Below are 13247 nucleotides of genomic sequence, written 5' to 3' on the forward strand. Positions count from 1 at the left end.
TCCCAATAGCTGCGCATAAATCATGACTTCCAAGTCCATGAATTGTTGGTGAAATTCTGGTAGAATAATAGTCTACTATTTTCACTACTACAGCTTACAATTGTTAACTGAGGAATTAAAAACAAATAGAATGCATTGAAAAGATCTTAATTAATGATACCCACAACATTAAGTATATCTAAAACAAAACACCCCAACCCTACATTCATAGATATCCCTTGTGACTAACAAGCTGCTATGCTGAACTACATGGACTATCAATTTATCCAGGTAAGTAAAGGAAACAATTAGTATTGAAATGTTATATGATGCATAAGAGACTATTTTATTAATACTACTTTTGAATGCCAAACAAAAGTAAACTAACAATGCACCCAGAGAGAGGGTTAGGTGCTGAAGTTAAAGTAAACTAATATTTATGCATGAAAATTATCTGAAATTGAGGAAAATTAAATGACTTGGGTGATGAAGCAGGAACTATGTAGACTGCAAATAAAAGAAAGCTTATTATATGCAAATTGAGGGAAAAGGTTTGAAATTGAGAAAACAAATATCGATTGAGTTAACACTGTGATAATTAATCAGAGACAAAAGCCATCCATAATTGGTATGGTTAAAGCTAAGTAGACTGCATATATTATCTTACTATATACAAGAAGACTGGGAACCCGAAAATCAAAAGATAACTAGATTGCAAAGATCTAGACATACATACATACATATATAGATTGAAAAGATCTAACAGCCTCCATTGGTTGAGGGGGCAATCTAGTAACCATTCTTCTCCTACATTGCCAGTTGTATGGTTCTATGGCGATGAAGTGCAATAATATAAGTTGAAAGAAAAGGACCAGAAACAGGAGGTTCTAGAGACAACTGACCAAGAAAGATGGAAAAATGAATTAATTAATTATCAAAGTGAAAGACATTGTACCCTGTCTGGGAGATTTCTAGGCATCGGAACAGCAGTAACGTATCTCTGAGGGGGGCTTGGTTTATGAGCATTTCGAGCTGCATCAGCAGATGAGGTCTCTGCCCCATCATTTTGCCCCCTTCCATGGAACTTGGCAAACCGGTTGATCACAGAAAATCTTTCTAAATCTTGACATTCCACTCTCAAGTCCAAAATTGAGGATCTGTTATCCAATCTGCAACATCATGATGAATAATGGCAAAAGTTATAGCTATTACATTGTGGATTGTAAGTATCAAACACAACAATGTGATAGTACCTCAATATATCATTTTCCAGTTTCCTCATTCTACCAACAAAGTCTTCCACTTGCCTAATGTAATGATCGTTCTTCTCTGATGATTTAAGTTTATCATGCAGCCTACAAAATATTAACAAACAAAAAATAAAATTCAATTATTACACGAAGAACAGATTAAAATTGTATATATTTCCTGTTGAAAACCATTATATGTTCACAAAACAAACCCAAAAAAGAAACAAACTTTCTTACAGTTTCTTGCTACCACCACTTCCAGACTGTGAGACTGAACTGCATGCATCTCCTAAAACTAGTCTAGCAACAGAGTAGACCAGACTTTCATGGTTCGATTTGGCATCGGCAGAGAGAACTGCTGCTGTCGGAGGGTTAAATAATTGCTGCATAAGCTGTGTTGTCAAAACAAGCCGTCTTCTTGATTTCATTGTTGGTTCTTCATTTTGCTCGGTATCCTCTTCAACCTGAAGGTCAATATGGAGCAAGATGAACTCCCAATTAACAAAATAATCAGAACATTCAATTCCACAGACTATCTAAACAAACCTTCTCAACCAATCTATTTGCAGCTTGGGCCCAATCTAATTCTGCAGCACTGCAAATTCATAAAGAAAATCAATATTCTTAGGAGAGACATATTTATTAACATAAATAATAGAGTATGTACACAAGGCATAAAATGCTTCCAATACACTTGAAATACAGTATCAACAGGTAAAGACAGTATATTTTCCCACATAAGTCATCAACAGTAGCAACAACAAAGTGTAAGTGTATTAAATGTTTTAACTAGCCTTATTGTTTGTTAAAATAAGCATATAATCAGAATATACAGAACTTTGGGATGAAATTTGTGCGTGTTGTTTGTTTTTTTCCCCGGGGGGGTGGTGTTGGGATGGGTTATAAGGCAACTAAATATAGATGTAGTGTGTGCTACAAAGCACATAACCTTGTCAACTACCTGATATCTTGAAGCCTTTCAGAGCCCTGTTCCAATTCTTTATGAAATGGAATGAGTTCAGATGTGGAACTTTTCCGCTTCTTAGGTCTTGTGAGTAAATCAGATTCAATTGCAGGAGGCAATAACCGAGAAGGAACATGCTCGCTTGAAAAGGAAGTGGGCGTTGGACTTAGCCTAGCATTACCAGCATCACCAAGACTATTAACTTGCTCCATTGACTTGCCAAGATGCACACTATCAGACTGGTTCCTCACAGTGAAAGACTGGTCTATAGGTTTAGGAGGAGCCATCGCCCGTGCATCATACATAGGCAACATTTTACCATTTTTAAAAGTTCCATATTGTTCAAACCACGATGGAGCCATCTGAGGATTTATCATAGGATGTTCACTTCTAATAGAAGCTGGATTGTTACTGTTGGAGACATTGAGAGCATTTTTCTGACCATATCCACCCACATCCAGAGAAGATGCATTAGTGTCTCGACCATCAACTGGCTTCGTAGGGAAGCCTGGTATATTAGGATCAGCTGGAGGCACTGTAGAACTATCACCCGACACATCTTTGACCATGGTATCATATCCATATGACTGCCGTCCTTGGTTGAAATCTTCCTGCTGTTTATCTATCGCATTATCTGAAACTTTGAATCTCTTGACATCTCGATTACTGGGATCAATCTCAATATTTTTCATGGACTGAACCTGATTTAGCAAAGGGAAGTTCTGGTGTAAAAAGTTATTTGGTCTCAAAGACCGGCCAAAGTCTTCAATATCTCTAGAAGTAGCAGCTGGACTAGTTTGAGATGCATCGGGTATACCCTTCCCAACTTTTTCCTTCACATGTGACGCGCTTGCTGTCTCATCCGCAGCCTCAACACTCTCAGACAACATCTGCTGCCGAGAGATTTCATTACCATCCTTTGAATCTTCAATACCTGGCTTCAATGGCCAGGTTGTGGTTTCAGAAACATTAATTGGTTGGAGACGGGAAGGAATCTTTGAGGAGTTAGGAAGTTGCTTGCCAGAAACGTTGGTCCATACGTTGTGTAGAACTTTTGAAGCGGTGCCTTGCATAGATGCACTAAATGTTACAGAAGGATGAGAAACTGTGGCAGCGGCAGTCTCTGATGCCGAAGTTTGCATGGAAGGGTCTCTTGAATTGAATTGGTCTATACCACTTGGACGAGGCATATCCCGAGCAGATACTGATTCAGATTGACTAGTGTGAGATCTTTCACCATATTCATCCATCTGATTTGCGGGAACAGTCTGATCAACAAAATTTGCATTGGAAGATTGACTATTTGAAGCTTTTCCAACAAAACTAGCCCTGTTTAGATTTTGAGTATGGATCCTCGAGAAAGGAAACCCAGATGACAAATCCTGTGACATATTTCCCAGCACATTGTACTGTGAGGCTTTATCAAAAACTTGTCCTGAGGAACCAGAAATGTTATTCCTAAGCTCATGAGATGACTCTCGAGAAGGAAAATTCTGAGTAGAAGACAACCATGTATTGCCCTTATCCACTGTTTCAGATGTAACACGAGATGATGCCACAGGAAGCCTTTGAGTGGGAGGAGCCAACTGTAAACCAAATCCCTGAGATGAACTTTGATTCCGTTGAGACCCATCAGAAGATTCAGTATCCGGCACCCTGGAAGATAAATGACGGTTAGAAGTGCTTGTTTTTGTTGCAATGCCATGCTCCCTTGACTGATCCACTTTATGAAGAAGCTCAAGAATATTTTGACTACAATAATTTTAACAAATCAAAGAAAACAGTTGAGCTAAGTTCATCAAGTAAGTCATAGACAAATGAGTAGTAAGAAAAGGAAGAGAAACAAGTAAACGAGGCTGCCGTACCAATTAGGCCAGAAGTCAGCAAATGTAGAAACAAAATAACCATAATGTATAGTTACTTACCACTAATAGAAATAAACACAAAGAATAATGGCTCAAAACAAGGAACTACGAGAAGATGACACACTAAAATTGAAAGGAAAAGGCTAGGAAATTTTCAAACATTCAACTACCTGGGAGAAGCAGTCTTGTTTAAGGCATAATTAGTGACACTTCTATCAAAGGGGGCTAATGTCTTGGGTATTTGGCCAGGCAGTGCGGTTTTTGAAGTATTATCATCCAAGCTTTTTGTCTCACCCTGAAAAGCAGGTGCATTCCTCTGTCACAAGTATATAAATACATAAACCTCAATAATTATGGAAAACTTCGTGCAACCAACATAGGGAGCACAAGAAAGTAAAACTCAGAGTTACCTTCTCTGTTTCAGTATAATTTTCATCAGAATGACCATACTTTGACTGCCCAGGATAGCTTTGGTCATGTCCTTTAAGTCCTCCAAAAGGTTGATGGGGTGTAGGATGTGAATTTATGGCATGTTTGTTTCCATGAGTCTCCATATCAACACCAACATCCCCCATAGGGTGAAACTGAAATTTACGAGTTACAGGAGTTCTTCGATTTCCTGCACCAGCAGATACCTTTGGACTACGTGAATCACTTCCATCAAAACTGGCAACTCTATGGTGAGATGAATTAGAGCCAACACCATCTGCTGATTTTTCATTTTTATTCTCACTATCATGAATGTCTCCTTCTAATTTCTCATTCCTAGATGATTCCAAAACTAGAGGGTTTTTCTCCATATGAAACCGATATTTTCCTGGACCATCATTTCCATAGCTCCCCATGGAATCAGAATGTCTCCATGCATCAACGTTATGAAGTTGCTGGTTGTTTTGCCTGCTGACCCATGTAGCACCTGGGTTTGGTATAGCACCAATGCCATTCATACCAGTATCTTCCCCACAAATCTGCATATTAGCTGGAGACTTAACATGTTCCAATCCAGCTGATGAATTAGTATCAGAACCAGGCTCCCACATTGCAGATACATGGCTTGTCTCTTGTCTAGCATCTTCATGACGGGAATGAAACATGTTTTCATTTTCACGAGCCTTAAGAGTAGAACTGTTATCAGATGGGGCTGATTTAATTCCATTCCATCCATTAGATCTATTGAGTGCCTCACCACTACTATTTGGGGATGGTAGCATCTGTTGATGGGTCCATGAACCAGAAATAACCTTTTCATTAATTTCTATACCTGAAGAATCAGCAGCATTTCCATAAACACGATTCCCTTCAGCAATTGGTTTTTGCTGCGGGCCGCAATCTAACCATTTGCCTCTTTCTAAAAACTGTGGAATTGATCTTTGAGAAGTGTCGGTCTGTAACCTGTCACGCTGTTCTGGTACAGTATCAACACTTGACTGATGAAATCCGGGAACACCAGAATAGCTTACAGAATTGGGCCTGCTAACATCATCTGGCCGAAGAAAAGGTCTTGAATTTATATTGGGGGCTGACTGCAAGTTATTGTCGGCCCAAACTGGCTGTTTGCTGCTATCAATGGCTGAAGCCCGCTCATTCCCAGATGAACGTTCATTATTCCGGAAACTTGGACGACTCCACTCTTCCTGTATGCCTGTTTCAGTACTAGATGTTTCGGCTACAGCAGACTGCATAAGTGCACTCCAGCTTCCGCTCTGGAGAGAAGGAAATCCCCCAAAACTATCTGCACTGTCCAACATATTGAATCCTGTATTCCTGCCAAATCCATCCCACAGATTGTCATCTGAACCAAACAAGATTTTCTCTTCAGTTGGATCCAGGGTGGCCACATTCTGTGAAGGTGGAACCTGCATTACCATCTTTTCCTGTGAAGTCTCTGATGATCCACCTACTTCTTGCCTCCCATGAAAATCTTCAATTGGCACATTTCTTTGCTCCGAATTCACTTGCTGCAAGTGCTCCATATTTATACCTTGAGCAACAGAACCAAACATATTTTTCCCTTGAATATCTTGTCTTGGCATCGGACTTCCGTCATTTGTGTCAGCTTGATCTGAATACGAACCATACTGCTGAGGTGGAAATGAATTACCACTCGTTGCTAAGTGTGGGAGCGCAGGTTTGTCCCCTTGAAGGTTAGCATACTGGTGTGAGATAGAAACCTGAGACACTGCTGGCTTATCTGCTTGAACATGAGGATACAAGTTGGGCGCACCTCTTGAGCCAGAAACTGGAAGCCCATAAAGAGACTGGTCTCCTTGATTAGGAACCAGTCCCATCAGACGCACTTGATCAGGTGATAATATAAGCCCATTTGAAGCCCCTTGCATGACCGGCGATGCACTACGCTGGAGCCAACTTGCATTACTTGCCATGACTTCAGGTTGCCACATAAGGTTAGATGCCTCATTTATGGGAATGCCATTGATGAGAGAAGCAGAATGGCTTGGAACTGCCTGTTTTGAAATGGAGGGAACTGGAGCCATTGAACTATGTTGCCTTGCATCCAGTTGATGAAATTGTTGCTGCCTTTGAAATTCTTGCATCTGGTTGAGCATTACTTGCTGCTGTAAAAGTTGCATGTCATTTATGCCAGACTGCTGTCTAGGCAAAGGCTGAAGCATGTTTGATTGCCGACCACTTAATTGTTGTTGACCTCCAAAAAAATCATAATTGACAGGAGATTCAACTGCATCAGTCCTAGTCAAATTCTTCTTATAGAGTTCAAGACCAGTGCCTTGTTGTGATTCAAGTACTGGCATTCCTCGTATGCCATGAAAACCAGCTTCGGTATCCACTCCCAAAATGTTCCCTTCATTTTGCCTAGGCTGGAAAACCTGGTGCCCCTGCATATAGCCATTAACAGCTGCTTGTTGGTTCGGGAGTTGATTTCTGCCAGTGTCAGGCCTCAGGTTAGATTGTGCCAGGTTCAAACCATGTCGCAAATGTGGAGAGCTTGTGTGTCCCTGCTCAGGATCTATGAAGGCAAAAGTATAATCGGTGATAATATCAAAATATTATGTAAAACCAAGGGCATTATATATGAGAGGGTAATAATTAAAAGTGAACATATTATGATCTATTAATGATTGAAATTTAAGAAAAAATTAAAAATATTTTAAAAACTATACCCGATTGCTGTAGATTGAAATTCTTCAAATTGGAAATGAAAGGCCCATCAGTTGGCCTCTGGCTACCAGCCCACAAGTTGTTGGTTAACCCTGGCCAGTTCCCGTCCACTGCCTGTGAATGGTACTGGCCCTGGGACAAGTTTTCCTGACCGAAAAAATTATGGACCCTGTCTCCTACGTCGTTTCCAGGCATAGATTAACAAACCCAAAATTTATCAGAAGATAACTAGTTATAGAAATGCCTAGTGGATCAAGGGAAATGAAGAAAGAGCTTCTCCAAATACTATGCTTCCCAAAAAGACACCTCTGAGCATACCATTTACTCCTGGAAATCATTTTCAGAAAAATTAATTAGCCTCCATGGCAAAAATTTAACAATAGATACAAAGGGATAACAATAACTCAGATCTATTCCAAAATTCCAAATCAACCAAGACATAACTAATTCTGTTTCCTCACAACAATAATTTTTTTAAAAGAAATTACAGCATTGGACTGAGATTTCAAATTCCTCCATGAACAGTCCGGAATATAAAAGATCAGTGCACATAAGAGATGCAAACTATTCATACATAGAAAGCTTTACATCTTTTGGGATGAAAAGAATAGATTTATAGCTCTGTATTCAAAATTATCTCCATTAATGCAATCACAGACACCTTCTTCCAGGAATAGTTCCTTTTTTCTCAAGTGATTTCAATAAATTCGCTGGTAGTTACAGGAACAAAAGGCTCTTCTTTACATACACTAATACTACCATCAACAGCCTAGTATTGAAATCTTAAAAAATATTCACATGGAAATAGTCACAACTACTGAGTATAATCCATAAGGGGGAAAATCGCTTTTCATGACAAGAGTATCACTACTGACTACTGATGAATAAGTATAACTAAAAAAAATATATAATTAAAACCAAAATAAGCCTAGTCAACTCCTTCAGAGTTCATAAGAACGCCACACTGAAGAGATCAAAATGTTGGATATTTAGAAAAACAGCAACAACTTCCAACTAAAACATCACATAATATTAGAAAGAAAGAACCATCCTCAAGAAACTTGAGAAAAAGTGCATCACATTTATTAAAATAGCATCCTTTTGCCAAAAATGAGAGCAACCCACCATTTGTTGCAAATACATAACCAGTAACCACCCCAAAGATTGTATTCATCCACGAACTTCTAAGCACTCAGTGTCTCAAAATTGTCCCAATAAGTTCTGGAGATATCCATACACTTCATTTTGAGGTTCTGCACTAAAATCCATCACTCGGGTTCATTTCTTCCAGATTAATAACTCACAAGGAATCCATATCCACGGGAAATCAAATTTAAAGAGAAGAAAAAACCCACTCATTACACATAACCTTATAATCTACTTACTTTAAAACATCTCCACTAAAAAAGCTTTCTCCTTCATTTTCGTTAGAGTACATAGCGAAGTTATAGCTATATGAAAGTGCTGAAGCTTAACTTCAACCGGGATGCCAATAATTCAAACTCTCCGCCATGTACATCAGAAACCCAAAAAGCACACAATTATACCTAAGAGACACCTAATCAAAAACTAAGAGACAGAGAAGAGGAAACCACAACCAAACCCAAGAATCTAATCTTATGCACAATTTCACCTAACTTTTAAAAAATATCCCACTTCTAACCGAAATGAGAGGAAGCAGAACAGACAAAACCCCCCAATTACTATCCCCTTCCCCCAACTTACCCCTCAACTAAGCTCATCCCCAAAACCAAAAATCACTCCAAAATCTCAAATTTACCCCCAAAACGCATAAGATCGGAAACGCGGCATAATTCGAGCTCAAAATCAGCATTCAAATTCACCACACCACACACAAAAACGACTGCACGAGCTGCCAAAATCGCGCCCAACGCAGAACGCGACAGAATCAACCATAGATTTGCAAAAAAAAATTCAGCCATAAAAGAAGGGGGATAATAAAAGGTTCCTAGAGAGAGAAGGCTAGGGTTTTGAGGCAGAGAGAGAAAGCGCGTGAACTCACAGTGACATTGAGGTGGCTCCATTGAAGCTCGAGAGTGATCCCCGCAAGAGTGTGGAGGAGCCAAAGCGTTAGGGTTTGAAAGCGGTGAAGAGAGAGAAAGCGAAGAGAGAGAGATAGAGAGAGGTAGAGAGAGAAAGGAAGAAGAGTTTCTCGAGTTTCTCTCTGAGCTCACACAGATAAAGTGATCGAAATAGTGCGAAATTTTCAACGAAGGTGAGGTTCGGGCCGAATCTGAGGTTCGGTTGGTGGTTAGGGTCCGAAGCTGGGCCTCCTTCTCTTTCTCTCGCAAAATGAATGGGGCGCGGTGTTGGTGGTGTTAGGCTTTAGACAGAGCCCAAAGAGGGGAAGATAGCATGTGAAGAGTTGTTGAGGGTAAATGGGCCTAGCCAATTACTGCGCGACGCGTGGCACCGTGACGGCACAACCACTTTTTTCTTTTTCTTTTCTTGTAATAAAAAAATTGTTTAGATAATGTACTGTTCTGAATTTCTGATTTTATGTAAGAAATTGAATTTATTTATTTTCTTACACTAAATCTAAATTCACGTCTTTATGTTGTAAATTAGTTGAGATTTTTTGTCATATAAACTTAATTTTATTTCTTCCTAATTTTTTAAAGAGAGTCTCTTTCTTTCCAAAATAATTGCTTGCTATTTAAAAAAATAATTATCAATTATGTTTTATTAACATGAAGCATTATTAATCATCACATAGTTTATGTTAATTATTCAACTTTCGAACAGATTGAACTCTTTATTCATCCAAACATAAAAGTACTTCTTATATAATAATTTAAGTAATTATATTATAAATATTTTACCAAACTTACGATATAGAAGTTATACCATATATGTGGGTCTTGACAAAATTTAGCAATTATAATTATGATATAAATTATGTTCGCGTAAGTGTCCAAAAGAAAAATAAAATAAACGTGTTCATCTTTTTCAATGTTTGGCAAGAAAAAGACTAAGAAAATAATAATGAAATTACATTTGTATGTATATATCCATGGCTGATAAGTGAAAAGTAATGAATTTAATTTTCACATATATATGATATGATAATGTATGTATGATAAATATAAAATAAAAAATAATATAGTTTTGTTTAAGAGTAATTTATTTTTACATTTCAATTATAAGGACACTAGATATGCTTTGTGTATAATTAACACTAACAAATAATAATTTCCCAAATCAAAGCCATTCTACGTTAATTACAACTGAAACCTAGTAACTTATTTCCTTAAAACTTACGGAGCAGGAACACTTTTCCAGGAAAAATAAGAACACAAAACCAAAAACAAAAACATAATAAAATTACAAAACCAATAACGAAAAGAAGGTACACTTTATCATCGCCTGTCTCGCATCTTCCTTTTTTTTCCCAAAGAGAAAAAATATTTTAAAAAATTAAAATCAGTTATCTTTTCCTTGCGAAAAACAAAATCGATTAACACAACTTACATAAAAAAAAAAACCTTTCAACCTTTTTCTTTAGTTGCTTCATTTGATTAATTTTAAGAAAATATAAAAAAAACCATCATTTGTATCTATAAATTTTTAGAACATCGTTAAAATTATCTATAAAAATATAAAATTAATATTGCAACTATAAAAAATAAATTTTATTTGACAAAAATATCTAAATTTTTAACTTTTGTTGTCTTTATTTAAAAATTATACAAAAATCCTAAATTATCCCTATCATTCATAACAATCACATTATTTCAGTCACTAACACCGGCTCAATTTTTTGGATATGCCAGGATTGTGTGTTGTGCGTGGATATGAAGAACGAGAGTACTAGACATGGATGTGGAACAACTTTTTCTAAAACATGAGGAGAAGAAATCAGACCATCTGAGTATTTTTGTTAAATAATTTAGCCCATCGGATTTTTATATAGGTTTAATTTTTTTTATTTTGCAAAAATCAAATCGGACCGTCCAATTTGATTATTATATATTTTATTTAAATCCGTCAATACTAATCGGTGGGTCCGATTTGTTATATATATATATATATATACGTGTGTGTAACTCGTAAACGAGTTCTCAGATCTTCTCTCCTTGTTGTTGTTCTTCTTCTTCTTCTTCCCTCAGCTCCTCTATCTTTGTTCTTTCGTATGAAGTAAAAAAATTTGATAGTGAAGTTTGTATTCATGTGAGTGAGAAAAATGGATGATAGAGTCCTACTAAAAGTATATTATTTCAGTCAGATTTTGTTACAAACATTTGAAGGAGTAAAATTTATTTGTGAAAATCCGTTAGATATCGTTATTCCATTCACAATCTCATTCGAAGAACTAAAAGGTGTGATTTGTGAGAAGATAGATTCTGAAATGTCAAGGAAAATATCATGTATTTTATACAGATATCCCATACCGAGTAATTTATTTTTACATTTCAATTATAAGGACACTAGATATGCTTTGTGTATAATTAACACTAACAAATAATAATTTCCCAAATCAAAGCCATTCTACGTTAATTACAACTGAAACCTAGTAACTTATTTCCTTAAAACTTACGGAGCAGGAACACTTTTCCAGGAAAAATAAGAACACAAAACCAAAAACAAAAACATAATAAAATTACAAAACCAATAACGAAAAGAAGGTACACTTTATCATCGCCTGTCTCGCATCTTCCTTTTTTTTCCCAAAGAGAAAAAATATTTTAAAAAATTAAAATCAGTTATCTTTTCCTTGCGAAAAACAAAATCGATTAACACAACTTACATAAAAAAAAAAACCTTTCAACCTTTTTCTTTAGTTGCTTCATTTGATTAATTTTAAGAAAATATAAAAAAAACCATCATTTGTATCTATAAATTTTTAGAACATCGTTAAAATTATCTATAAAAATATAAAATTAATATTGCAACTATAAAAAATAAATTTTATTTGACAAAAATATCTAAATTTTTAACTTTTGTTGTCTTTATTTAAAAATTATACAAAAATCCTAAATTATCCCTATCATTCATAACAATCACATTATTTCAGTCACTAACACCGGCTCAATTTTTTGGATATGCCAGGATTGTGTGTTGTGCGTGGATATGAAGAACGAGAGTACTAGACATGGATGTGGAACAACTTTTTCTAAAACATGAGGAGAAGAAATCAGACCATCTGAGTATTTTTGTTAAATAATTTAGCCCATCGGATTTTTATATAGGTTTAATTTTTTTTATTTTGCAAAAATCAAATCGGACCGTCCAATTTGATTATTATATATTTTATTTAAATCCGTCAATACTAATCGGTGGGTCCGATTTGTTATATATATATATATATATACGTGTGTGTAACTCGTAAACGAGTTCTCAGATCTTCTCTCCTTGTTGTTGTTCTTCTTCTTCTTCTTCCCTCAGCTCCTCTATCTTTGTTCTTTCGTATGAAGTAAAAAAATTTGATAGTGAAGTTTGTATTCATGTGAGTGAGAAAAATGGATGATAGAGTCCTACTAAAAGTATATTATTTCAGTCAGATTTTGTTACAAACATTTGAAGGAGTAAAATTTATTTGTGAAAATCCGTTAGATATCGTTATTCCATTCACAATCTCATTCGAAGAACTAAAAGGTGTGATTTGTGAGAAGATAGATTCTGAAATGTCAAGGAAAATATCATGTATTTTATACAGATATCCCATACCGATATTTGGTGGATTCGTTCAATTTCAAACCAAATATGTAACTGATGAAGCGAGCATGCAAGAGATGTTTTCAATGTACATTGAAAGTTGCGCTCAGATATCGTTCATTGGGTTGTATATTAAATTCGAACAATCTGAAGTCGACCGAAATATTGAATGGGAAGATAACAATAGTGATAGTGAGGAAGAGCTTGAAAGCAATTACAAAGTTGTTGGTCCAGACAGAAACGAAGATCAAGGTGACGACACTATGGCTCCAAATGTGACAGACGTGGCAAATGTACTCACAAACGAACATCCGTTTGAGGAACCATATTTCATGCGAGTTTTGAATTTGGAAGCCATACATGCTCTGGAGTTTT

The 13247-nt window shown here is 36.4% G+C and overlaps 1 protein-coding gene across 5 annotated transcripts; it reads right to left on the reverse strand.

Moving 5' to 3' along the window:
• On the reverse strand, positions 522 to 9501 carry LOC107634328. Of its 5 annotated transcripts, XM_021123975.1 has the most exons (10): positions 9220 to 9500; positions 8322 to 8454; positions 7199 to 7523; positions 4469 to 7044; positions 4229 to 4374; positions 2191 to 3945; positions 1776 to 1824; positions 1467 to 1693; positions 1233 to 1334; positions 522 to 1148 (listed from the first exon to the last, which is right to left on the reverse strand). In XM_021123975.1, the coding sequence occupies exons 3-10, from the start codon at positions 7389 to 7391 to the stop codon at positions 914 to 916; spliced, it is 5283 nt and encodes a 1760-aa protein (XP_020979634.1). In that variant the 5' UTR covers positions 7392 to 7523; positions 8322 to 8454; positions 9220 to 9500; the 3' UTR covers positions 522 to 913. The 5 variants fall into 5 exon arrangements, with proteins under 5 accessions (XP_020979634.1, XP_016193358.1, XP_020979642.1 ...); XM_016337872.2 differs by lacking the exon at positions 8322 to 8454 and having other exon boundaries at positions 2191 to 3849; positions 9220 to 9501; XM_021123983.1 differs by lacking the exon at positions 8322 to 8454 and having other exon boundaries at positions 2191 to 3849; positions 4229 to 4353.

Source organism: Arachis ipaensis, chromosome B01, assembly GCF_000816755.2.
Source record: "Arachis ipaensis cultivar K30076 chromosome B01, Araip1.1, whole genome shotgun sequence".
Taxonomy (NCBI): domain Eukaryota; kingdom Viridiplantae; phylum Streptophyta; class Magnoliopsida; order Fabales; family Fabaceae; genus Arachis; species Arachis ipaensis.